The 27,074-nt window shown below is 47.3% G+C and overlaps 1 protein-coding gene across 2 annotated transcripts in view; it reads left to right on the forward strand.

The window, feature by feature from the left end:
* Positions 1-9,020, forward strand: part of DTL (denticleless E3 ubiquitin protein ligase adapter) — a 45,151-nt gene extending 36,131 nt beyond the window's left edge. The window contains exons 13-15 of one of the 2 annotated variants that reach the window (XM_075925149.2): positions 1,299-1,428; positions 4,894-5,753; positions 8,287-9,020. In XM_075925149.2, coding sequence (XP_075781264.2) covers positions 1,299-1,428; positions 4,894-5,753; positions 8,287-8,355 — 1,059 coding nt within the window. In that variant the 3' untranslated portion in view covers positions 8,356-9,020. Of the gene's footprint in view, positions 1-1,298; positions 1,429-4,893; positions 5,754-7,195; positions 8,260-8,286 lie in introns of those variants that run through there. The other variant, XM_075925150.2, reaches the window with a different exon arrangement.
* The last annotated feature ends 18,054 nt before the right edge of the window (positions 9,021-27,074 follow it).

The following is a 27,074-nucleotide window of genomic DNA, read 5'->3' on the forward strand; positions in this document are numbered from 1 at the left end:
TCCTGGAATCAGCCGCTGATGAGTTTCAGCAGCAGCTGACGTGGGGATGCCTGGGGTTCTTAAGTTGAATCTGTACGTAAGTCAGAACTGGCGTCCAGATTCAGCCGCTGTTGAAACTGATCAGTTTCAGCAGCGGCTGAATCTGGACGCCAGTTCCGACTTACATACAGATTCAACTTAAGAACAAACCTACAGTCCCTATCTTGTACGTAACCCGGGGACTGCCTGTATTTGAAAGCGCTACATGCTATTAATATAAGGATCTGCTGTACCTAAACTTTAGCTTTGTCTCCTGCTTTCTGCACCAAACACTAATGATGTTGGTGGCAAAGACTGCTTAGTGATGCAGTCCCTGTCCAGCATGTATTTTGTTCAAATACTGCCTATTTTGAACACTGCAAATATTTGTCCCCAAGCAAGGGAAGGTGAGGAGTGAAAGAAGGAGCATTGGATGCCGATGCAAAGAGAATGTCTAAACTACATCCCTCTGTCGAAAGAGGGATGTAAATTAGGCAAATCAAAAGCACAAATGAAGCGGGGATTTAAATATCCCACACTTCATTTGCATAATCACAGCGCTTTTTCAAAAAAGGGATTTTCAAAAGTGAAAGCGCCGTCTAGACGCAGTTCTTTCAGGGGAAAAAACATACAAAAAATGAGGAGTAAAGGGGTTTTTTTCCCTGAAAGAACTGCATCTAGACGGCACTTTCACTTTTGAAAAACCCTTTTTCGAAAAAGCGCTGTGATTATGCAAGTGAAGCATGGGATATTTAAATCCCCACTTCATTTGCACTTTTGATTTACCTAATTTACATCCCTCTTTCCACAGGCGGATGTAATCTAGTCATAGCCAAAATGAATTAATATCTTCTGCTGTCTGTTTCCTCTTGGAACATGAGCTTTGGATTGCGTTTGGATTTCTGCTATGATTTGCTGAGTACTGAAATGTCAATAAACAAATATATTGACACTCGTGGAGCAAATGGCTGCTGCCACAGAATCTTCCCAAAACAAAGCATGAGACTGATTTCTTTGCCATAAAAGGGATAGATAGAGGCTTTCTCCTGTCAGGTCACATTCAGGGGGAAAAAGATCATTGTTTTTCCTCTAGTACAGTAATGAGGTAGCATGTGTTTTTTGCTGGCAATTCCTTTATCTTTTTTGTTAGCGGCAGAGAGGACTCCGTGCAGAACACTTATTGGTACACAAGGCTGAGAGTAGCAACTTTCTTGGATTGATTTGCCAGTGACTGTGGGTCTTGGCTTCACAGTGATCTAACCTACTGATTTATGCTGTAGATCACCACATGTTCTGATGACAACACTGTGAGGATTTGGCGCTTACAACCTGACCATACCAAGAGACTAGCATCCAGCAAAGTCAGCTTGGTAGGCTGGGTCTGTCAGAAGAAATCAGAAGAGCAAAATGGTGAGGCTTTTAAGGTATTCTGTCCCCCAATATAGGAAAAGGACGTCAGAATTCTGTGCATTTACTAGTTTGGCATAAAGCTTCTACCTGTTTATTGAAATGTGAATTAATGCACTTGCCTAGACCTGACATACCATCCAGCAAAGGTATACAGCCCTGGAACTTGGAAATGTTCCTCTTGCCCAGCAGATGAATTTCATTGAATAACATTGACTTCCTGATTTTTTGTTGTTGTTTGTTTTTAAACAAAACAAAGCACTCCTTTTCTACAGGACAATGTGTCAACATTCCGGAACTATATGCACTTGCTTTTAAACTTCTAGAGCCCAGTAGAAATGTAATCTTCATTTGACTCTGTCTTCAGTACAATATGGAAGTACTTACTGTAGGACCCAGATATGCGCAGTTTAGAGATGGGTCCCTAAAATGCACTTATTCTTTCACCACTGATGTGTGTACATGGAAATCTATTCGCCATTATTATAAAATAAACTAGTAACATACCATAGAGACTCCTTGCCCACCAACTTGTTAGATATAGTTGTTAAATGCTATCCCCTTCTGGAAAGCCTAGAGGATCAGATAGAGTTTGCACTATGCACTGATTGTCAGCAGATTTGGGTTCTATTAGACCAAGCATGTCAAGCTTTGGTCTAGAACTTAATTGTAAACACCCAGCCAAAATCCTGATGAAGGAAATGAGGACTCCAGTGCAGCCTCAGCTGATCCAAACCACTGCAGGAGTACAATCTCTTGAACATGTTCCAAACCATGTGCAAGAAGTCCTGGATCAGAGAGCTCACTTAGTTTGTGTTGAGCATGAATTGGTATACAGTTGAGATGGAAAGCTGAATAAAGCACTCAGAAAAGTGGAGTATTAAGATTGTATTTCTTATGCAGCTTTAAAATTTGAACCAAAAATGATTTGACAATAGCTGGTTGCTGTCATTTCCTGTGTTGGTCTATCTCCTTCTACTCACTTTCCAAAGGAGTTTCACCTTCATTGTGGTAAATACAGCTGGAAGGTTTCATAATCCTCCTGACCGGGATAACAAAATTAGCTTTTTGCCTGCTTGTAACAGTCTTGCAGGAAACTTGCAGGACAATAGGTGAGTAACTGCCAGCTCTTTCCCATAGTTGCTCCCAGCACACACATACATGCTTCATTTCATTGAGCTGTTGAGAAACTATTTCACATTTTATTCCCTGAGAAATAAATATGGACAGTAGTCTTGTCAAGAAGCTTGAAAACCCAAAGAAGCCTGTATCCTGGATATTTACAAATTGATCAATTGAATTTGGCAATTACTCTAGGAAAAAATACCATTTCTCCTTGTTCTCTATGCATTAGAACAACCCAGGAGGGAAGAGGAAGCACACAGCTCTTGTGTATGCAACAGCAGGCTTCCTGCTGACCTTGGTTCTTTGAACACAAAACACATGGTATTAGAATCCAGAAACTATCTGCAAACTGATTCATAGTTGGCTAACCAAATAACATTTCAGGATTGCTTAGATAAAATCTAGATTGCATCCTAGCCATTTAAACAGAACAAATTGTGAACTTGTGGCTGCGTGTTGACTGTTGACCTGCCCTGGGCGTGCAGCAAGCACAGCTTCCTTCTCTTGGGAAATTAATGTATGTAAATTTGCTGTCTGATAGTAATTTCTCTACACTTTATGTAACCATAATTGTTACAGCTAGACTGTCTCATGAATCTGTGATTATTTTTTGACTGTTGAAGCCCATAATGTTGCTGTAGAAAATTGATAGTATAAGAGCAAGAGAGACATTCTACTGTTGGTGTATATTATGCATTTATCTGTCTGACACACATCATTCGACTGGCATTTTGGAAGAGGCTTGCACTCAGTGTTAAAAGTAACAGCCTTGCAGAAAGTCAGTAAGTGGTAACAATAGCAATATGCTTGACTTGTTAACTGAGTCTGATGTCTGAATATTTGACTGATGCACAAACTACTACAACAAAGCTTGATATTTCTGTTGTTTCCCAACATTGGGAATGTAGGCATTTGAATCACAGGCTACCTTTCATTATCCCCATTAATTTAGCATGTACATCAAGGTAGCTTCAACTTTTCCAGAGGCAGTGACCATAATACATTTTTTCAGTCTGTGTCATGTTTGTGGACAGTGCATCCTCTTTCCAACTCATCACCCCATATTTCCAGTGTATGACTTTGCAGCTAATTGCTGGAGAAAGGAGAGGTTGCTGGGATCACTACTACCCTTCATACACATCTAAGAACTTACATTTAAGCACAACCAATTCCCCAGCTGATTTAACACAGTCCTGTAAGTGTTCATTAAAGCCAAAATTAAAAGACCAATTCTTAGAAGTAACCCTGCTATGAGTTCATAATAACTTGCTTCAGTCTGGACTAATAAACGTTCAGAAAGGAACAAGTGCTTCAAAGTGGTTGACATTTGCATTCTACTCTGTTTGATCAGCACATAAATTTAAAGTGCAGAGACTGTATTGGGCAATATTATGTGAAGGAAGGATATGAGTCAAAAAAGCTTATGTATAGTGTGGTGTTGAGAAATTATGTAGGTGTTTACACTATGCATATTTCATAAGCAAGTACAGCATTCTAAAGAAAATGGCATTTCATTCACACAAGACTTCAGCATCCCAATTAAGTACTTCATTTTATAACAGCTAATGCTGAGAATTAAGAGTTTCAGACTAAATCTCTGGTATGCAGAAAATTGCTCCTTGGTGAAACTGTGTGCTTAAGGAAGCTAACGTGTTTTCTTATTTACTTGTACCACCACAAGTTAAAGGCCAAAAAGGTTCCTTTGGATGCATGACATTTTAGCATCTGAAAAGGAGACATTGGACACACACTAGTGCATCTTCTCTTGAAGTAAAATCTCTTTTAAAAAAAAAAAATGATTTCAATACATGTGCTATATGTACATGGAAATTGCTTATTTAAAAAAGATTTTTTTTGTCATGGCAACCAATTCATCAGTTACTTTTGTCTTCCTTGGAATCTAAGACCTCTTACAAGATGTGAGGATTTCTAGGCTGTCCCTTTTCACTGTATATAACTGATTGCTACCCAGTAACCTTTCTTGCAGAATACTCTCCAGGAAAAGCATAGTAATCTTACTGGTGTATGAACATCAAAGCCTATTTGGGACAATTATCCATAATGGAGAGCATATGGCCTGTGAGGAGAGGCTGAGGGACTTGGGCTTATTTAGTCTGCAGAAGAAAAGAGCGAGGGGGGGATTTGATAGCAGCCTTCAACTTCCTGAAGGGGGTTCCAAAAAGGATGGAGAGAGGCTGTTTTCAGTAGTGACAGATGGCAGAACAAGGAGCAATGCTCTCAAGTTGCGTGGGGGAGGTCTAGGTTGGATATTAGGAAAAACTTTCACTAGGAGGGTGGTAAAGCACTGGAATGCTTGACTGTTTTTTGTTTCTCTTCCACCAGTGCGACCAGCTACACACAGTACTCCTGCAAAAGACTCCATGGTGGGTAGCCCATGCATTTCTTCACCACGGCCAGCAGCTTGTGCTCCCAGTTGTGTTGGGGACCTTCCTCGGTCTACCAATACTACAACATCCTCTCTCAAAAGCCCAGCAGTCAAGGCCCACACTCCAGCCAAGCAAAGCGAAGCCATATCAGGCTCTTCTCCCAAGCCAACATCTTCCTCCAAGATGTCTATTAAAAACTGGGTTACCAGGACTCTGTACTTTTCTCCACCAGCAATGGGAGCAAAGACGCCTTCTCCAAGAAAAGCCCTGGCAGCGGTGTCTCAGGATTTTCCAAAGACAGTTGACACTCCCATATCACCACTCTCACAGTTTGAAAAGCAAGCCAAAAGAAGGCTGGAGTCCAGCAAGGGAAATCACATGGGAGAGAAGTGTCTAAAAGGCTGCAGTTGTGTGACAGAGCTGGACCCAGTGGCTAAAAAACCCAAGCTGGATTGGTGCTTCTTTGCAGCAGGCCAGAAAGCCAGTATTGAAGACTATCTGAGCCTTGCTGAGTTGACGACTGGAACTGAAGGCTATGGCCAGAGCCCAGAGGAACCATCCCTTCCTGAAAGCCCACTTAATCAGGCAGGCTTCCAGAACCCCCCTCGTCCTTTAAGGAACTCCTGCAGGAAAGGGGCTCATGTTTTGGACAAAGAGAACAGTTCACCTGGCAAAAAAAACTGGCTGTCTGCAATGGGAGAGAAGCTGAAGACTAGCAAGGCCAGTAGTCTGAAGGCATCAGGCAACAGCCCCCCATCCTATCGGAATCCCAGCATAAGACAAAAAGCAGCAACTGCAGCCAGTCCACCAGGATCTGTAAGTACACTAGGCATAGCTATAATGGTAGAGAAAGGACTGAATTCTGGGTTCTGGTCTCTCCTTGATGTGTAGCACAACTCCCATTTGCAGGGAGTTAACCTGTGCATGAAACGGTACATCAGACTTATTGCTTTGAGGGTGGGGAGCAGGGTAGAGAGGAAGGAAGGGAAATCTGATATAAGCAGCCTTAGCATCTCTGCCATACAGGGTAATGTTATCATTCAGTGCCATCCATAGTCTCAGCAGGGAGAAGCAGAATCTTCGTAGATCAACTGGTGTTGCCTATCTGCAAATGTTTCAGAACAGAGTAATTGGTAAATGCTTGCAGTGTCTATGGCACTGGCACTTACAGTGCAGTTCTACTCTAAACATAATTGCAGCATCTCACCTGACAGGTCTGCTCCTCACATGTATTCATACCCATATCTGCTCACTTAGGGTATGTCTACACTACCCTCCTAGTTCGAACTAGGAGGGTAATGTATGCATACCGCACTTGCTAATGAAGCCCGGGATTTGAATTTCCCGGGCTCCATTAGCATAAGCGGGGAGCCGCCATTTTTAAATCCCCGCTGCTTCGAACCCCGTGCAGCGCGGCTACACGGGGCTCGAACTAGGTAGTTCGGACTAGGGTGCCTATTCCGAACTACCGGTACACCTCGTTTCACGAGGAGTAACGGTAGTTCGGAATAGGAACCTAATCCGAACTACCTAGTTCGAGCCCCGTGTAGCCGCGCTGCACGGGGTTCGAAGCAGCGGGGATTTAAAAATGGCGGCTCCCCGCTTATGCTAATGAAGCCCGGGAAATTCAAATCCCGGGCTTCATTAGCAAGTGCGGTATGCCTACATTACCCCGCTAGTTCGAACTAGCGGGGTAGTGTAGACATACCCTTAGTGACATAAATTGGGCCCTACTTGCATTCCAGACACAACCCAGCTTTTAGAGAAAATTAGCTGCATTTATGTTTGTTACAATTCTGGGGCTAAATTCTACCCTCTGCTACATCTGTGGAAGACCCACTGAAAAGAAAAGGGTTGTCCAACTTCAGAAAGTAGAATTTGCCTGTAGAACTCACACTCCCTTGTGTTGTGCAAGAGGGCAGGAACCCAGCCTGACTTGCCGGTCCTTGGGTGAGTTTGTAGATAAACATAAAAAATGCCTTGCATGCCAATCATTTTAACTTAACATGCCAACCGATTCATTGAACCAATAGACATGGAATCCCATAGTCAGAAGACTGCTGAGCTGTATTTATGCTAACTGAGGTATGATTTATACTAACTGAGGTATGATTATTACAATCTTTAGTTATACTAAAATTTGAAACCTGGTGGTACAATATAATTTGTGCTGCAAATTATCTTTCAAACTGTCATAATGGCTTTGGCTTATCATGGTGGAATTCCTTCCCAGTGACTTAAGTTTTGTCTTGCACCAGCACGTGGGCTCATTCAGACTGCTAGCAATACAGGCCATCCAGTAATGGTACTTCAGAGGCTCAGTCCTTTCATGAGTGAATGTAAGCAACATCCTCTAGCTCTACCACAGGTTATTGTTCTTGATACAAGTGAAAATCTAGTATGACCTGCATAAAGCAGGCCATAGATGATCATGACGCTCTGTGCCCTTAAAATCTAAGAAATGCTGTATCTGGTTCTCAGTAAAAACTAGAGCCCCTGGTGCTTCTCATAGAGCAAAACAGTAACTTCAGGGTTTTAGCAAATGTTTCCTGTCACTAAAGAACATCTGAATGTCCTAGAAACCATGCAAGTTATTGCAAAGGACATAACGTTTACCCCCTTAATAGTAGGTTACTTGGCATCTCCTCAGGGTAAGCAAGCTGTTGCAGTTTTGGAGAGAAATTTAAAAGACTTAGTTTGCTGTTTCTTGAGCTCTTTTAATCATTGGCCAGTGTATAGTAAAGCTGAGAATAAACTCCACAGTCCTTTTCCCCGAGTGGAAATGGGGAGGTGGGTGTTGGTAGGAGCCCAGGCCCACCCTCTACTCCAGTTTCCAACCCTGTAATAGTATCTGCCTGTGTGAATCTCAGAGACCTGCAGCTCCAAGACCCTTGGGCTACTTCCCCACCCCCCATACCTTCCTTCTCTCTGGTTCATCCTCCTAGTGTTCAGTGGTTGTCTCCTTTCCTCCTACTCATAGCAGAATCTTCCTCCATCCTCTCAGCTACATGCATACCCCAACTGTAGGCAAAGCTTCTTTCATGGCCGGCCTGAACTGGTTTTCTTAATTACCCCTAGGTGACTCAATTAGCCTAGGCTGGCCAGACTCTTCAGGCCTGGTCAGTTAGCCCCAGGTGTACCACTACCACAATTTTCCTCTGCTGGTTCTAAACCAGCCCCTACCAGTCATCCTGGGAACAGATCTCCTCAGTCTGAGGCTTATATATCTCTCCTCCACTACTTTTCTTTTTATAGCCTTCTGCTTTGACCCTGTCAAACTTAGAATAAGTAGGTGGTGATATCTACTGTCAAATAAAAAATTTTTATGCTTGACTTGAATCTCTTCTAGGCTACAATAACTTCAGTTTCCATGAGGAAGATCTGCACATACTTTCATCGAAAGTCACAGGACGACTAGTGCCATGTGCTGCATTTGAAAGGAACTGTAGCCCTGACTGTTGACAGGTCACTGGTCTTACCAAGAGTGACTTTAGCGACATGGAGGGAGAAGGATGCTAGGATTAGCCAATGCATTGTTGGCCCTGAATAAAGTGAAGTTGAATGTTTTTATTCTCCTGTTCTTTAAATTCTTTTATAAAATATGTTACGCTTTGTAGCCTCAATTTAGCTCAGCATGAAACACGCTCAAGGCTGATTAATGGAGACTTATATGCCATTATCATGAAATAGGTGATAGATTTTAAAATACATGTTTTCTTTAACACATCACCCAGTTAAATGTTCCCCTGTGAGTTCTTTTTCATGTGGCATCTTTGAAATGCTCTAATTATCTTTGGAAATAGCATCATTGATATGTGATGTTAGCATAGTCAAATACCACTTGTTGGCTGTTTGTTTTATTATATCTAATCTTGAAACTTGTGCTTAAGAGCACTATGCAAAACTCTTTTTGATAGCATCTGAATAGAGATGTCTGTGGAGAAACTGTTGTTGCAGATAGACAGGAGCCACTATTTCTGTTAAAATATCTACAGCTTGTTCCTCTTGTATAGCAGTTCAACAAAGAATCTTCTAAATGTCAAAATCTTTTAACTTCCTGTAAATACAAAACATTTTAATGTTCCAGTGTCCTTCTGTCTCTTTTCTAGTGGTGCATTTGGTGTTTTCAGGTTAAGAAAAAATACAGGATAGCTAAGAGAATACTCTCCTTTCACCTCTTAAATTTGCTGCTTTCCAAACTTCTGCCTCTGCTAGCCCAAGGATACTTATGATAACTTTGTAACCACAAAGAACATGTCTGTCAGGGCTGAAAATGTAATTGCTTCTTTTAATCAAATGACTGCAAGCTTGGTTAGAAATTATCAGACTTTAATCTATCCCAAACAAAATTGGCTTTAGGAGAAAGCATTCCACATTGTCTTACTGACTTTTTATGGATGTAAATTGTAGCATAACTGTTATAATGTTGAAGTCAGGAAAAAAATAAAGTTTAGGTTGCAATACTAATATTAATGCTTAAAAGGCTTGAATTGAAGGATAATATATATAATTAGGCAGTGTGGATATGGTAGGTTGTCCCAAATGAAGTCAGGATTCTGCAGTTGAAGCTCTTTGTCACCAATGCTGATTCTTCACAATGAAACATCTTGATGGCACTAAAACGTAATGAAGGGATGATGAGGTATAATGAGCCAGACAGAATTCAAATAGATATGGTACACCAACGATGACTGACTGGTTTAGTAGAGGAATAACTGAAATTCTAAGGTCTCTATTTTACAGGAGGTTAGACTAAATAATTTTATAGCCTTGAAAATCTATCAGAGTCTATTTCAAGTCTCATGATTGCAGATGTACTGAATGTTGTTTAAGGGAATAGAAGACAATTAAGATCACACTTCTGTCTGAAACTTTTGCACCTGAAGAAGTGGGTTTTGCCCACAAAAGCTCATGATATCATCTCTGTGTTTTGTTAGTCTGTAAGGTTCTACTAACTAGACTATTTGGGTATGGCTAGACTGAGGGGGTGGGGTTTGGGATACTTCTGGTATCCCAAAAAAACTCCGCCATATTCAGGAGCATTTACTCTTGCACTTTTTTTTTTCTTCTTCTAAAGAGCAAACATGCTCTTTCAGAAGCCCCCGTACTCCTCGTTCCATGAGGAAGAAGGGGACTTTCGAAAGGGGATTTTCCCAAAATTTGGCCCAGTCTAGATGAGTAGAATTTCGGAATATTCTCTTCTGACAAAAGTATCAGAAAAAGATCCTCGCAGTCTAGACCAGTGGTCCCCAACCTTTATGGGCTCCCGGGGGCGGGGCCACTCACGCGCCGGGGGCGGGGCCGCGCGTCCTGGGGCACGCCAGGGCCGGGGCCGCCCGAGCCCCTTGTGCCGTGGGTCCGGGGCTGGCGCCGCCACCCGAGGTGCGCGCCTGGGGCCAGCACCGGCGCCGCGCGCCCGCATGTGCCCCAGGGCTGGGGTCACCCGAGCGCCGCGCACCAGGCGCCGGTGAGTGTCGCGTGCCTGGGGCCGGCGCCTCCAGTGCGCCGCGCGCCGGGGGGCGGGGCCAGCCCGGGTTGTCGACAGGCGCCATGGCGCCCGCGGGCACCGCGTTGGGGACCACTGGTCTAGACGAACCCTTAGTTGTTTTTTAAGTTTTTCCAATTACAGACTAACTCAACTATCCCTCTGAAGCTTCCTCTTCTGGGACTAACTCCTTAAGTAAGGGTTTAAGTAATCTATCCTCTACTCCACAACGGATTTTTTCATGAGGTAAAAAGTGTAAATGAGAATTACTTGGCTCAATCTTCAGTAGGAAGGTGAGAGCCCTTCCCTTTTCAATCGCAGCTCCACACAGCTTCTTACTCCAAACACACACAATCAATTTTGCTAAAAATATGAAGACACAAAATGTAACTCAATCTGTTATTCTTATGTAGTCAAAGTGGCACAGTCTGATCCTGATGTAAAGCTTGTCTCCAGGGGAATAGGAAAGGAAGCATTGGTATGAATAACTGGGTTCGTGATGTAACAGTCTCTTGTTTTCTGACTGCGGAGACTTGCATAATGTGGTTTAAGACAACTTGTCTTTACCTAGGGCATCTGCTCAACCATTTCACATGCAAGTCACCTGTGACGGGGCGAGCAGGCCCCGCACTGCGGGGCTGGGAGTAGCCTAGGCCCAGCTGGCTGAGCAGGCCCCGCCCTTCCGGCCCTGCTGGGCATGCTCCCAGCAGAGCCAGTATATAAAGACTGAGGGAGCACGGAAAGAGGGGAGGCAGCCTGAGAGTAGAAGGGCCCAGGCTGCAGCCCCGGTGTTCCTGCGGCAGCTGAAGCCAGAGTGGTAGGAAGCAGCCCAGGGCAAGGACTTACACACCAAGTGGGGTTTGCATTGGCTGGATTCCCCACCGAGCAGGCAGGAGCAAGAACCCCTGCCTACAGGGCCCTGGGCTGGGACCCAGTGGAGAGGGAGGGCCTGGGTCCCCCTACCACCCCTTTCCACAACTGGGGCAAACCCGCTGGCCAGGAGAGACTTTTTCCGGAGCTAGGCCGCAGAGACCGTATATACCCTGATAGAGGGGCCTGGACTTGGGGCTAGTTCTGGTAGTACCATGTATGCCCTGAGAGAGAGGCCGGGACTTTTGGGACTTTGGGTACTGTATATGCCCTGAGAGAAGGGCCTGGACTGAGACACGGGCCAGTAGAAGGGGGCCGCAACCCCTGTCAGGGGCGTACCCCTTGACATCACCCAACACCTGAATTCATTTGCCTGTCTGGAAAGACCCAAGTGTGTTTCTAAAACATGTTTTTCACCTACAGGATCCCAAAATACTCTTTAGCTTCACACTTTATAAAAATTAAACTAAATAAATTATTCCAAATTCTTAGTATTGCAGCTCTCCTCTGCTCCCCTCAGCAGTGCTGGCTCTCTTCCCAATAGTCTTATCTGATATGTCTTGCATTCTTTACCATCTTTTTTTATGCGGGGAATTCTGCAGATGTCACAAATCCAGTCTGAATTGTCTGGCCTCTTAATTATTCCTTGTTTATTCCTCTTCTTCAGTGGAGCTTGAATTCTCAGAACTGTACTATTATTGTACATTTGGTGAATATTTGTCAAATGGGGATAGAGCATGAATCCGGTGATTCATGGTGCTCCAGAAGTGCTGGGAGGGAGTGAGAGTAAGAAGTGAGGGTTTTTGGTGCTCCAGTGCACGAAAGGCCCATGGGGGAGGAGGGCAGACAGGGAAACTGGGCTGCAGGTAGAGCCCCAGTGGACTGCATAAGGGCTGCAGGTTGCCCACCACTGCTATAGAAAGATCCTATTATTGCAAGATTCTGAAGATAATTGGATTTTTATGGCTAGAAAAGACCATTATGGTCATCTAATCTGACATCTGCATAACACAACACCCAATCATGTCTGGATCAAATCCATAACTTCTGCTTGAGCTGTGGCACCTCTTCTAGAAAGATATACAATCATGATGTAAAGACAGCAAGTGGTGGAGAACCTGTGAGGGGCAAGAAAAGGGAGGACGGGAGCTCAGGGATTGGGCCTTGTTAACAGGCATTTGCCAATCTCAAGTGTATACTGTCAGTTTTTGAATTTATTGTGTTAGTCTATGGAAGGGTTGGGCAAAATGTGGGCTGGGGACCAGATCCACCCCACCATGCCACCAGATCCGACCCACAGACCACCCTGCCAGGACCCTCAAGCATATAGCTGCATGGTTTAAAGTTCAGTCCCTCAGGATTTCAGCTCTGGAGTGGGGGGTGGGGGGGTGGCTTCATATGATCTCCCCACCCTGAGACCAATCCTTCAGCTCCTAGTGGCCAGAAACAATCAGCCAATCGGAGCTAAGAGATTGGTCTGGAGGATGGGAGCAGTGCAAGTCTCTTCCCCTTCAGGAGCGGAGAGCCAGGTGGCAGGAGCAGTCTGCAGTTTTAAGTGATATGGTGCTGCAGCAGACAGGGAGCCCAGCCTGCCTTGGGGGGCTGCAGGCTTAGGTAAGCACTTCCTAGCCAGAGCCTGCCACTGGCACCCCTGCCCCTCAACTCCCTTCCCCAGGTCACCATCCAAACCCTCTGCCCCTGCCTGCCCCTTGCCACAACTCCTTCTCAGACTCTGTTCCCCCTCCTACACCTATCCACAAGGCCAAAATCCTCTCTTGCACCCACACTCCCTCCCAGACCCTGCACCCCATTCCCCCTGCCACAAGTCACCACCCACACCCTCTGTAGTCTGCACCCCCTTTTCCCCTTTGCTCAGGTCACAGCTCCCTCCCAGACTTTACACCTCCTAGTGCCCCTCTCTCAGGCCAGAATCCTATCCTGCGTCCATGCTCCCTCCCTGACCCTACACCCCAATCCGCTGACCCATGTTACAACTCCCTACCTTTGCCCAAACTTCTTCTTAGATCTCACAGTCTCCTGCACCCCAGTCCCTTACCACGTAAGCCCTTCTGTGCCCAACCTCCATCCCAGACCCTGCACCCTCTCCACAGAAAAGTGCAGCCCTTGACCAATTTCCAAAATCTTGGAGTGGCCCTCTGCCAAAAATTATTGCCCACCCCTGGTCTACAGGACCTTAGTTTAACATTTGCTTTCAAACAATTGCATTGGTGTGTTTGTAAAATTGCATCTCTAAACATCATCCCGCCCTCACAGGCTGCTGTCGGATATTGAGGCGCCAGTTTGATAGTACTACATAGGGCCCCATAAATCCTAAGGATGTCCTGACCTGAGGGCCCATTCTTCTCCTCTGCCATAATACCACTGCAGGAATGCCACTGGCATAAATGAGAAGGAGCTGCTGGCAGGTTTCCTTGGGGGTCCTATAGCTTGGGAATTGCTGAAAAAGTACAGGAGATGAATAGTTAGTGTCATTTTAGCTATTCAGTTGTCTGGATTTTTTTATTTGAATCACAGACCACATAGCTGCAGTATAGTTGCATGGGAGGTCTATTGCCCACGTAATTAATGCTAAAGGTGCTCAGAGTACAGAGATAAGTATGCCCTTTAAGATGTATATATCTCAATAAGTAAAGGCCAAATTGACCTAGCAGAATACAGAATTCTTCTGTTGCTTACAAGACTTGTGCCTATACAGCAAGACATTCCTGTTATTTATGGCTCTCAATTTCCCAATTTTTCCATCATTGCAATAAAACCTCACTTTGGTTTATTTTTGTTATTCTTGCAGAAGGTATTTTAACTTGCATCTATAAAATCATTTAATGGTAATCAAATAAATCCACCGTTCTCTGCAATACTATAGGCCAGGTTCAGGTTCATACTGTATGTTAGAGCAATGACAAATTAGGCCAGGCAGCCTTGCTATGTTGACATGTGTTTAGCAAATATTGTCACACCACATTCTTGAATTATTCAGTGTCACCATTATTTTTGTCACCCTGCTTGGCTATGCTGAGGGAAGAAGGGGAGAGTGTTTACAAAATGTGATTATGAAATCCAATGGGTTCCAGAAAATACCATGTGACCCATTACAAAATAAAACAAGCCCTGATTTGCTTGAGCAGGCTCTCCATTTTGCTGTAGGTGCATTTGCTGTATACAGTAAGGGTGGGTATGTAACAAAATTAGAAATGTTGCAACATCAGAAGCTTAAAGTGCAATCATTAAGATGGGAGTCATGAAGCAATTGGGGGGTATCCGGCATTCATTGAAGTAGACAAGAAAGATGCCTGACCATGCAAGAATCAAAATAAAGTCAACAACAAATTCTTATGCAAGTCCCAGGTAAGAAAGTGGACAATAAAAATCCCTTTCACGTACTTATTCCAGGGAAGCTGCATGGGTTAGCAATAAGAGCAAGGGAGTAGAAGGCATGATGGTAGTAGCTGTTTCTGTGTCTGACTGATCCCTGTGCCTTGGCCTCACAATCTGTGAACTGGACAGAGATTGCTATGTGAAAGGTACTATGCAAGTGCAAAATATCAAAGCACAATTCAGAGGAACAAGACATTAGGAAAACATCCTCCAGCTGAAAAGGAATTTGCTCAGATGTAACAATTTGTCCCTGAGCTCTGATCTACATTAGGAGTTATTTCAAAATAACTCCCCTTATTTTGAAATAACAGGCAGCGCATGAATGTGGATGTTCAGCTGCTTCTGTTTCAAAATAATTGATCTCCAGAGGCCTTTCACAGCTGCACTTGTGGCCATTCTGGCCACACCTGACAACTCCACTGCTCCCTTTCTCATGCAAAGACTTCCTGCAGCTTGTTGCTTTAAAAAGGGCTTGTGGCACATGCAGACTTCAGCTGCACTGGAGTCATGGTCGATCCTAGTGCTCCCTCTGAGCCCCCCATGCCTACCAGCGCTCCTGCAGCACCCTCAGCTGGCCAGGGACACAGACAAGCACCAACCTTGACTGATGTGGAGATCCTGGATCTCACTGAGGTCTGGGGTGAGGAGACCGACCTCCAGGATCTCCGCACCAGAAGGTGCAACTCTGAGGCCTATGGCCAAATGGCAGCCAGCCTGGTCGAGAAGGGACATACACAGACCCTCCACCAGATTCACATGAAAATTAAAGAGCTCAGGCAGGCCTACTATAACGCCAGGAAGCAGCAAGAATGCTCTGGGGCAGCGCAGCACACGTGCCACTACTATGAACATCTGAATGCCATCCTGGGAAGGCTGCCAGTCACCTCCCCTCCTCCTGTCATTGTCAAGTCCAGTTAGGACACACCTGGCATCATCCTCCACGCGGGAGGGGTTGTGGAGGATGAAGAAGAGGTGGAGCACGCCAGCTAGTCGATCATCCTGCAAGCCAGGAACTGCTCCTCACCCTGGAGCCAATCCCTCCACTCCCAGGATGTCCCCCAGGCATCAGACAAACCCAAGAAAGGCACTTCAGGTGAGTTCCATATCTTTCCCTATACACATGAAGGGGCAGGCAGTAGGCTGTGAGGGGCTTGCATTCCTTGCTTGGCCTACTCAGCCTGGGTGGATCACACAACAGACTTTGCACATGAAGCGACAGTCTGGAGCACTCAGCTCCCTGATGCTCTCACACAAGTACCCCTCGCTCCTTCTCACAAGGTTCCTGGAGAGGCCTACCTTACTCCAGCCTTCATGGTGGGACACCTTCCCACAACAAGCCACCACTAAGGAGGCTGGAGTCATGGAAACAACACAGCAGTGCTGCAGATGGCACAGAACTGGACACAATATTCCAGATGTGGCCTTACCAGAACCGAAAAAAGGGGAATAATCACTTCTCCGGATCTGCTGAGAATTAGGGTGCTCCTCCTAATGCAACCTAATATGCCATTAGCTCTCTTGGCTACAAGGGCACACTGTTGACTCATATCCAACTTCTCAGCCACTGTAATCCCCAGGTCATTTTCTGCAGAACTGCTTCCATTCGGTCCCCAGCCTGTAACAATGCTTGGGATTCTTCTGTTCCAAGTGCAGGACTCTACACTTGCCGAGTTGAACCTCATCATATTTCTTTTGGCTCAATCCTCTAATCTGTCCAGATCACTCTGGACCCTATCCCTGTCCTCCAGCAAATCCATCCCCTCATCCAGGTCATTAATAAAGATGCTGAACAAAACCGGTCCAATAACAGATCCTTGGGGCACTCCACTAGAAACTGACCGCCAACCTGACATCGAGCCATTGATCACTACCCGCTGGGCCCAACAGTCTAGCCAGCTTTCTATCCATCTTACAGTCCATTTATCCAATCCACACTCCCTTAACTTGCTGACGAGAATGTTGTGGGAGATCGTATCAAAAGCTTTGCTAAAGTCAAGGTATATCATATCCACTGACTTTCCCATATCCACAGAGCCAGTTACCTCATCATAGAAATTAATCAGATTGGTCAGGCACGACTTGCCCTTTGTGAATCTATGTTGACTATTCCTGATCACTTTTCCCTCTTCCAAATGATTCCTTGAGGATCCCCTCCATGATTTTTCCAGGGACTGAGGTAAGGCTGACTGGTCTGTAATTCACTGGATTGTCCTTCTTCTCTTTTTTAAAGATGGGCACTACATTTGCCTTTTTCCAATCATCTGGGATCTCTCCCAATCTACATGAGTTTTCAAAGATAATGGCCAAAGGCTCCGCAATGACATTTGCCAACTCCCTCAGTACCCTCAGATGCATTAAATCCAGGCCCATGGATTTGTGTATGTTCAGCTTTTCTAAATAGTTCCTAACTTGTTCTTTCCCCACCAAGGGCTGCCCACCTCCTTCCCATACTGCGTTGCCTAGTGCATTTGTCTGGGAGTTGACCTTGTCCGTGAAGACAGAGGCAAAGAAAGCATTGAGTACTTCAGCTCTTCCCACATTATCTGTCACTCGGTTACTTCCCTCATACAGTAAGGGCCCCACATCCTCTCTGATCACCCTCTTCTTGCTAACATGCCTGTAGAAACCTTTCTTGTTATCCTTCACATCTCTTGCTAGTTGTAATACCAATTGTGCTTTCGCGTTCCTGTTAACTCCCTTGCATTCTCGAGCAATATATTTATACTCCTCCCTAGTCCTCTGTCCAAGTTTCCACTTCTTGTAAGCTTCCTTTTTGTGTGTAAGTTCACCAAGGATGTCCCCGGTGAACCAGTTGGGGAAGCCCTTGGTGGCGAAGCCATTGACAATTGTGTTGATGTTGCCCAGAGTGATTGCCCTCCGCAGCAGCACATTGTTGAGGCCTTGGCTACCTACAGGAGCACAGACCTGACTGGATTTCCCTACACTGAACTGTTTCTCGACAGAGCAGTAGCTGTCTGGCTGTGGCGAGCTTCCAGAGGGGTGTGGCAGGTCTCTTTTAGTGTCCTATCACTGGAGGCCAGGGACAAGCCACTTGCAGAGCTCCAGGAAGGTGGCCTGCTGTATGCAGAAGTTCTGGAGCCACTTTTGGTTATCCTATTGCTGCAGGACAATATGGTCCCACCAGTCGGAAGCGGACTACCTCCACCAGAAGGGGAGTTCAATGGTGTGCAGTGGGTTTAGGGGCATCTGCAGTAGCAGGAGCACCAGGATCTAGGTGAAGGGGTCCTCCAGCTGGGGCTGATGGTTGTCCTGCTGGAGCAGCCCATGAAGTGTGGATGAACTGTGCCATGGGGTACAGCATGGGGCCCATGAGCATGGCACTGCTTTGCAGCAGCTCCAGCACCATGATATCAGTGCTGTGGTGTCCACAAAGATAACCAGAACATATGGTATGAGTTTGGTGTCCCGTGAAGGGGGAGGCAGTGGAGAAGTGGTGTGTGAGAAGTCCGTAGAAAGGAGCCCCTGTAAGCACCTGTCTCAGCTTGCCTGACCGAGCAGCCACAGGAGCTTGTCTGCTCTCCTGGTGCCCCTCCCCAAGTGCTTCTGGGAGCTCTAAGTCTGAGGCAGGCTCCAATCAGTGTGGACGCGCTAATTCAAAATAATTCCGAGCTATTTCCATGCTGCCTTTTAGTGTGGACATGCCATTTTGATTTTATTTGGGGAGTTATTTCAATTTTACCTATTTCAAAATTATTTCATCGTGTAGACATACTCTGACAGACTCTAGAGCAACCATAGCAACACAACTGTCTATAAGAAAGGAAATAGTAGCAATAAAAATGACTTAATGTTATATAGCATTGGTTTGGGTGGAAACATGTTGAGTATTGTACCTAAGTTGTAGTTATTTATAATGTTGTTGTGGCAGTGTTGGCCCCAAGATTAATTATTAAAGAGACAAAGTGGTTGAAGTAATGTATTTTATTGGAGCAACTTCTGTTGATGAGAGACTGAGCTCTACAGAGCTCTCCTTCAGGTTATAGTGACAAATACTTGCACGTTGTAATAGGAACCTTTTCTTCCTCCTTGGCTGAGATGGGCCTATCTCACTTTTGCATTTATATAAGATATATATAAGATACACTCTGTCCTATCATGTGCATTCCTGAAGCTACAGATGTACCAAGGGCAAAAGCTGCTCCAAACTATCTTTATGTGAAGAGACCATTTCTAGGGTAAGGATGTCTAGTATTCAGAGTGACTCATTTCTTGGCATCTCTGCCAACAAAGTTGCTACTTAACTGTGGCACAGCAATTGGTTTGTTTTTTGTGAGGTAGACATGTCACTTGAAACCTAGTCTAGGCCGAACCTTACTTCATGTGGCCAGCAGATGGTAACTTGTTCCAGTCTTCTTGGAGCACCTAGTTTCCTAACATCTAATTTTAAATAAGGCTTTCAATACCCAGTTTCAGCCCCCATGGCTTTGTTGCCATGCTTGTATGCCTCTGTATACTTTCTAATTAGGGCCAAGTTTATAAGAAGTTCTAATTCAATCAAGTTTACAAATACCACATTTACATTTCATAATATACTAGAAATCCTTACCTGTGTGTGATGGGGTAGATGTGCCCCGCACTGCAGGAGGGGCCTAAGACTCTGTGGGCAAAGGAAGTCCCACCCTTTTTCCCAGACTGTGCATACTGGGAACCCAGGGTGGAGGGTTGTCACTCCTGTGAGCTCAACACGTTTCGGCAGGAAGCCCCGCTGATCTGGCAGTGAAAGCATCCACTGCCAACAGGGCCCTGAATTGGGACCTTGTGGAGCAGGAGGGCCCGGGTCACCCTACTTCCCCACCCTACGGTTCTTGTCTTCTTAACGGGGGAGGGGGACACTTACAGGGCCTAAGGCCTTCAGGCCAGAGAGTCTTCCAGAAAGAGACAACTGTGTTTGGGACTAGGCCTGCAGGGACACATTATCCCTAAAATGGGGAGGGATAGCTCAGTGGTTTAAGCAGTAGCTTGCTAAACTTAGGGTTATGAGCTCAATCCTTGAGGGGGCCATGTAGGGATTTGGGGCAAATCTGTCAGGGATGGTACTTGGTCCTGCTGTGAGGGCAGGGGACTGGACTTGACCTCTTAAGGACCTTCCAGTTCTATGGGATATGTATATCTCCATAAGAAAAGAGGGAACAGTACTTTTTGGACTAGGCCTATAGGGCCGTATTTACCCTAAGAGAGGGAACAGTACTTTTTGGACTAGGCCTATAGGGCCGTATTTATCCTAAAAAGGGGGATTCATATTTTGGGACCCTACAGCCCTTGTAAAAAGGGACGTCATCCCTGCCTTTGGGGGCCCCTAAACTATTGGCTATGTCTAGACAACATCCCTTTTTCGTAAAAGGGATGTAAATTAGACATCGCAATTGCTAATGAAGCGGGGATTTAAATCTCTCCTGCTTCATTAGCGTAAAGATGGCTGCCACTTTGAAATAAGGGATCTTTCGGAAAAGGCTTTATTTTCCACAAGATCAGCGTCTAGACTGGCGCTTTTTTCCGGCAAAGCTCCGTGCCGAAAAAAAGCAGCAGCCATTTTTATGCTAACAAAATGGGGGAGATTTAAATCCCCCCTTCATTAGCAATTGCGATACGTCTAATTTACATCCCTTTTACGAAAAAGGGATGTAGTCTAGACGTAGCCATTGTGTATAAATAGGTGCATGATCTTACAACAGAGAAATTCCCCAGTATATACCTTAGACAAGTGCTGCTCAGAATTAGCCATGAATATTATTGCAGTGCCTAGAGACAAAATTATACTGGCTAGAAAACACAATGCAAGCAAAATTAGGTGGAGACTTGACTGGTTTCCCTATAGCGCTATTCAAAGGAAATTATATATACCTTGACCCAGTGTTGCATATTGGCATAATATAGGTGTGTGGGAAGCTGCAGAACATGTTCCCACACCCTTTTAACCCTTTCCTCAGAAAATCTACCCACATGTGTGCAGTCTATTGAATAATTAAAAGTCATGGAGACAATGCGAGTGCATCCTTTCACATCTATATATGGCAAAATGCAGCCTCTGCTGCCCACAAAACTTCATTTTTCCAATTACTCTATCTAAAAACTGGATTAGCAGTAGATTATCCTGGTACTAAGAAGGTCAGATAGACTTGAAGGCTTGCTGTTCCTGGCCAGAACCCCAACTCTTAGTAATCAGATATTGGACATATGTTCTTTGAGATTGATCCAATGCCCTTCACAACCTTTGAATGTACATATTATGTAAATGAAATGGTTCACTCATTACTGAGACTGCCTTGGTATTGAAACATAGTAATTGTTTCGTAGCTTACACTCTCATAACCCACTCGATTCTTTAGCAACATCCACTAATGTCCATGAGTTACAGTGATATCTCCAGGATCTAACCTTTTGGTCTGTTTGCTAAATAATTGCTTTATAATTCTACCAGTGAGCTCTCACTCCTAGAAAATCCTGCTGGGAGGTCACCATGCTCCCTTAGCTGTTTCATTAGTCAGTGACACTGTGACGGGGTGACCCAATCCCGCACTAGCCAAGGGAAGACCCTCTCCCCTCCCACGCAGCAGTGCTGGGCATGCTTCAACTGCGGGCCAGGTATAAAGGCCAGCGAGGCAGCTCAGTTGGGGCTGACCTCTGGAGGGGAAGGAGCTCCTGCCCGAGCATGGGAGCAGCTGCTACCGCCAGAGCCAGAGCCTGAGCCGCAGGCCCAGCCAATGCCATAGCTACGGCCACTGTACCAGTCTCTGCCGCCCACCGCCCATGGCTTTCTGCCACCCTAACCGCTGTCATCGCACCAACTGCTGCAGTGCCAACAGCCGCCACCAACCCCGACACCATTGTTGCACCAGCTGCTGGACCAGCTGCCGCTGCCATGCCTGCCAACGCCGCTACTGCAGCAAGACCTGCATATAGAGGTGGGGCCCATGCCAGCCAGGGGGACGGGGTAGGAAGCAGCCCAGGGTGGGGAGCAGGAGGAGCTCGGTGCATTTTGGGGAGAACTCACCTCCAAGCCAGTGTGAGAACCACCCACCACTGATAGGGCCCTGGGTTAGGGCCAGGTGGAGAGGGAGGCCCCTGCCCCCCCACCCCTTTTTCCTGGCTCCCAGACTAGGAGCAGATCCTGAGAGACTAGGCAGCAGGGCCTGTTGGCGAGAGACTAGGCCTCAGGGCCGGATTGCGAGAGGCTAGGACTCGGGGCCTGATGGGGAGTGACCCTGTTGGGGGGGATTGCGGGGCTAGACACCCCACCACAACTGGTGAGAACATGGATAACTCTTAAGCAGACTTCCCCCACCCCCAGATAAAAAGGGGGAAGGTTTGTGAGGGCTACCCAGAGGAGAAAAAAAAAGAGAAGCGGTTCCTGTTTGGGTGGGCCAGTACCCTATCCAAAGGGTGAGAGCCAGGAACCTCCTAGGCTGACATCATGGACCTAGGCAAGCTCTGTGATGGGCTGATAGACCACCTGCAAATGCAGACAGCCCCACAGTCGCTGCTACAAACCTACCTCCAGCGGCTGAAGCGGGCTCAGGATGCTCTGGGGGCCTGGCACCGGGTGGTGGCCCAGAGAATTCGGGAGCAGAGTTGGTGGTGGTTAGGGCCAGAAAAGAGGTCGGCAACCCAGGTTGCCGAGCTGGTGGCCCTAGGGTAGTTCCTCCAAGTCTTGCCTCCAGGAGGAAGGAGGTGGGTCCAACGTCATTGACCTGGGACCCTGGCACAAGCTGTGGCCCTCATGGAGAGTTATATGGCAATGGGGAAAGCCCCAAATGCCAAGCTGAGGTGGCGCACCTCAGAAACGATGAGAAAGGAGCACGGGTGTGACGCTCTCCATATCCCCAGAGGAGGACCAGTTACACCAAAGAGAGCAGCCCGACGTGGCAAGGGCAGCCCAGGCAGGGGGGACAAGACGGGGAATCCCCAAGAGAGGGGAGGCAGAACCACCCCAGAAGAGGCGGCCCCCTCGCCCCATAAGGTGACTTCGGCAGGGTCAAACCCAATGGGGGGGAGGGGTACAAGGGCGACCAGGAGGTTCATTTTAGGTGCGGGGGCCCATTTGAGGATTGCGACTACGGACAGGTGCTGGTGGTGGGGACACGAGTGCAAAAGGGGGGGCCAGGCAAAAATAGTGATTCCTGTTAGAGTGAACGGCTGGGAGACAATAGCCCTAGTGGATTCAGGTTGCGGGCAGACCCTGATTTGGAAGAGACTAATCCCCAGGCCAGTCCAGTGGGGCACACCGATACAGCTGCACTGCATCCACAAGGATGTGAGGTCATACCCCACAACCCGGGTGAAGCTGGCGATACATCCGCATAAGGACCACTGGACAGTGGTAATGGCCCAGGATCTGGCATACCCTATGGTGATGGGCCAGGATTAGCCCTATTTCACAAGTTTCTTGCAGGATGGGAACCTGACAGGTGTGAGGGGGAAGACCCTGCCCTGGGAGCCTTGGCCGACCCGAAACTAGCTGATGACCTGGGAGAAGGAAACTCAGGGTATGTCTACACTACCCCGCTAGTTCGAACTAGCGGGGTAATGTATGCATACCGCACTTGCTAATGAAGCCCGGGATTTGAATTTCCCGGGCTTCATTAGCATAAGCGGGGAGCCGCCATTTTTAAATCCCCGCTGCTTCGAACCCCGTGTAGCGCGGCTACACGGGGCTCGAACTAGGTAGTTCGGACTAGGGTCCTATTCCGAACTACCGTTACTCCTCGTGAAACGAGGAGTACCGGTAGTTCGGAATAGGCACCCTAGTCCGAACTACCTAGTTCGAGCCCCGTGTAGCCGCGCTACACGGGGTTCGAAGCAGCGGGGATTTAAAAATGGCGGCTCCCCGCTTATGCTAATGAAGCCCGGGAAATTCAAATCCCGGGCTTCATTAGCAAGTGCGGTATGCATACATTACCCTCCTAGTTCGAACTAGGAGGGTAGTGTAGACATACCCTCAGGGGTTTCGAGGGAGAGGGACCAGCCCCTCATGGTCACTCCGAGCATAGAGTCCCAACAGGCCAGCATAGACCTAGATGGCGACTTTCATGCAGAGCAGAGGAACGACCCGTCCCTTAGCCTGGCCTGGGACCAGGCAGAAACCCCAGATCAGGGAGAGCCGCGAACGGCAGTTAGAGCACAGGGGCCTCGGTTTGAAATCTGCAAAGACCTCCTGTATCGCTGGTCCTGAACCCACAGACCCAGGGTTGACATCTGTCAGCTGTTGGTGCCCTGTCAATTCCTGTGGCCATTACTCCAGCTGGCTCACGCCATCCCATGGGTCGGGCACCTGGACTGGGAAAAGACACTTCATAGGGTGGTCCAGCGATTCTTTTGGCCCAGGATACACTGGGAGGTGGCTGACTATTGCACTTTATGCCTGGAATGCCAAAAAACAGGCCCAGGTGGGGTCCCACAGGCATCTTTAGTGCCACTCCCCATTTGAATGTAGACGTTTGGATTTAGTAGGCCCACTGGAAAGAAGCTCAAGTGGGAATAAATACATTCTTGTAATCATGGACTACACTACCCATTACCCAGAGGTGGTCCCACTGCGGGTGACAATGGCCAGAGCAATCGTGGATGAGCTGCCGAAGGTGTACGCAAGGGTCAGGTTCCCAAAGGAGATTCTAACCGATCAAGGGACAAATATTATTTCAAAGCTCATGGCTGAGTTGTGCCGCTTATTGAATATATGTGCAATAAAGACCTCAGTGTACCACCCACAGACTGATGGGCTGGTCGAGCATTTTAACAGAACCCTGAAGACCATGCTACGCAAATTTGTGGATGACAACCCCTGTCCATGGGACAAGTGGCTGCCAGCACTTTTTCACAGTGAGAGAGGTACCTCAGTCCTCTACAGGGTTTTCACCCTTTGAGATGTTATACGGACACTGGCCAAGGGGAATCCTGGAGCTGGAAAGGGACATGTGGGAAGAACAAGAGACCCCCTGCTCAGGGGTTGATCCACTATGTGATCCACCTGAGGGAGAAGCCGGAAGAACTGGGATGCTTAGCCCAAGCGAACTTGCAGAAGGTCCAGGGGGGGAACAGACCCGGCAATACAACAAAAGCGTAAGGGCACGAACCTTCCAACCGGGTGATTGGCTGTTGCTCCTGTTTCCTTCTGCTGAGTCCAAACTGCTAGCAAAATGGCAGGGACCATTTGAGGTGACCCAGAAAGTGGGCCCCATGGATTATGAGGTGTGACTCCTGAGGTGACATAAAGAGACCCGCATATACCCCATAAACCTGTTAAAGCCCTGGAAGGAGTGAAATGCCATGCTGATAGCCCCTTATGCCCCAGAGGCAGAGCTTGGGCCACAAGTCAGCTCCCCAGGAGAATGCCCACTAGTAGACCTCAGGGCAGACCTGGACAAGGCACAATGGCAACAAGTACAAAGCCTGATCGCTTGATTCCCTCATGTCCTGTTGGGTCAGCCAGGGAGAACTCCATTGACAAGTCACCACATTGCCACCCTCGCTGGCCAGAAAGTGAGGGACAACCACCAGCCCTTGCCCCGGAAGATGTGGGAAACCATGCATCGAGAGCTGAAGGAAATGATGGACCTTGGGGTCATCGAAGAGTCCAGAAGTGAGTGGAGGAGTTCCATCATGCTAGTTCCCAAACCTGACAGGTTGGTATGGTTTTGTGTTGATTTCCGAAAAGTCAACACCATATCCAATGTCCCGGGTGGACTTGTTGCTTGAGCGAATAGAAAAGGCCGATTACATTTCCACGCTAGATCTTACGAAGGGGTTTTGGCAAATCCTCTTGATCCCTGCTGAAAAAGAAAAAATGCTTTCCCAGCCCCCTGTGGGCTGTACCAGTTCACAATGATGCTGTTTGGTCTGCATGGAGCCGCTGCTACGTTCCAGCACCTGATCAACCAAGTCCTGAGCATGATGAGTATACAGCTGCCTACATTGATGACATCGTTGTGTATAGCAGGAACTGGGAGGAGCACCTTCAACATCTAGAAAAGGTGCTAGAGGCTCTGGGAGAAGCTAAGTTAACAGCGAACCCAGCCAAGTGCCACCTAGGCAAATGAGAGGTGACATATCTAGGGTACTCCGCGGGAAAAGAGAGAGTAAAGCTGTTAGTAGACAAAGTGCAGGCCCTCCAAGACCATCCCACCCTGACTACAAAGAGGCAGGTCAGGAAATTTTTAGGGCTGGCGGGGTATTACCGCAGATTCGTGCCCAACTTTTCCACCCTAGCGGCCACCTTGACGGATCTGACCAAGAACCAATGGCCTCAGAAAGTGGAATGGTCCCTGGAGTGTGAAGAGGCCTTCTGGACCCTGCGAGACCGGTTGCTCCAAGAACCAGTCTTGGCTCAGCCTGACCTTACAAGGCCATTCATCCTCCAGACCGATGCCTCAGAGATAGGACTGGGAGCTGTGTTATCCTAAGAAACGGACAGAGAGGAACACCTGATCCTTTACCTCAGCAGTAAGTTATATCCCGGAGAAAGCAAGTACTCGACAATTGAACGAGAGGTCCTCAGAGTAAAATGGGCCGTTGAAGCCCTTCGATATTACCTGCTGGGCAGTTCTTTTACCTTAGTTACTGATCATGCCCGCCCTGGTGGCTACAAACTATGAAGGACACCAACACCAGAATAATGCGTTGGTACTTGTAGCTGCAGCCTTATTCTTTTCAGGTGGCCCATCGGCCAGGGAGGGTGCATGCGAATGCAGATTTCTTCTCCCACGTGCACTGTACAGTGGGGCACGTGACGCCAGGCAGTCCAGAGAGCAACTAATCTTCCCACCAGAGGGATGTGAGTCCTTTAGAAGATCTACCGGACCGAAACACCCTGGAGGTTTTGGAGGTAGCCAGGGTTCTTATAGATTCTTCTCCCTCCCCTCCACCAACTCCGGCACCCTCAAGATGGCACAGGGATGCCCGGTACCGCTCCCCTCTTAGGGTGCCTGGTGAAATGGTGCATGAGGTGCAGCAGAGCCATGTGGCACCTCCCTCGGCACCAGCTACTGTCACTCCAGTGTCAGTGGCACTGGCACCAGATGCGACATGGATTACCCGCCCGGCACTGCTACTGGCCCCCAGCAACACGGCACCTAAAGTCAGGGATCCTGTCTCGGCCATTCCTCCTCCTCCACCTTGGCACTGTGGCAAGCCAGAAGCCATGTCTCGGCACGCTGCAGGACAATCAACATTGGCATCGGCACCACCATGGTCCACCTTGGAGTACTCGTCTGACTCTGACACAGACTCAGCATGGTCTTCAAGGGACTCCAGGTCCCATTCACAACACCGTTCCCACTCCCGGCACCGGTCCCGGCACCTTACCTCTCCACGTTGGTACCAACAACAGTGGGCTCAACCGATCCCTGTACCGATGGTTCAGCAGACGTGGC

The sequence above is a fragment of the Pelodiscus sinensis genome, chromosome 3 (genome assembly GCF_052426305.1).
Source record: "Pelodiscus sinensis isolate ZL-2025 chromosome 3, ASM5242630v1, whole genome shotgun sequence".
Lineage (NCBI taxonomy): Eukaryota > Metazoa > Chordata > Testudines > Trionychidae > Pelodiscus > Pelodiscus sinensis.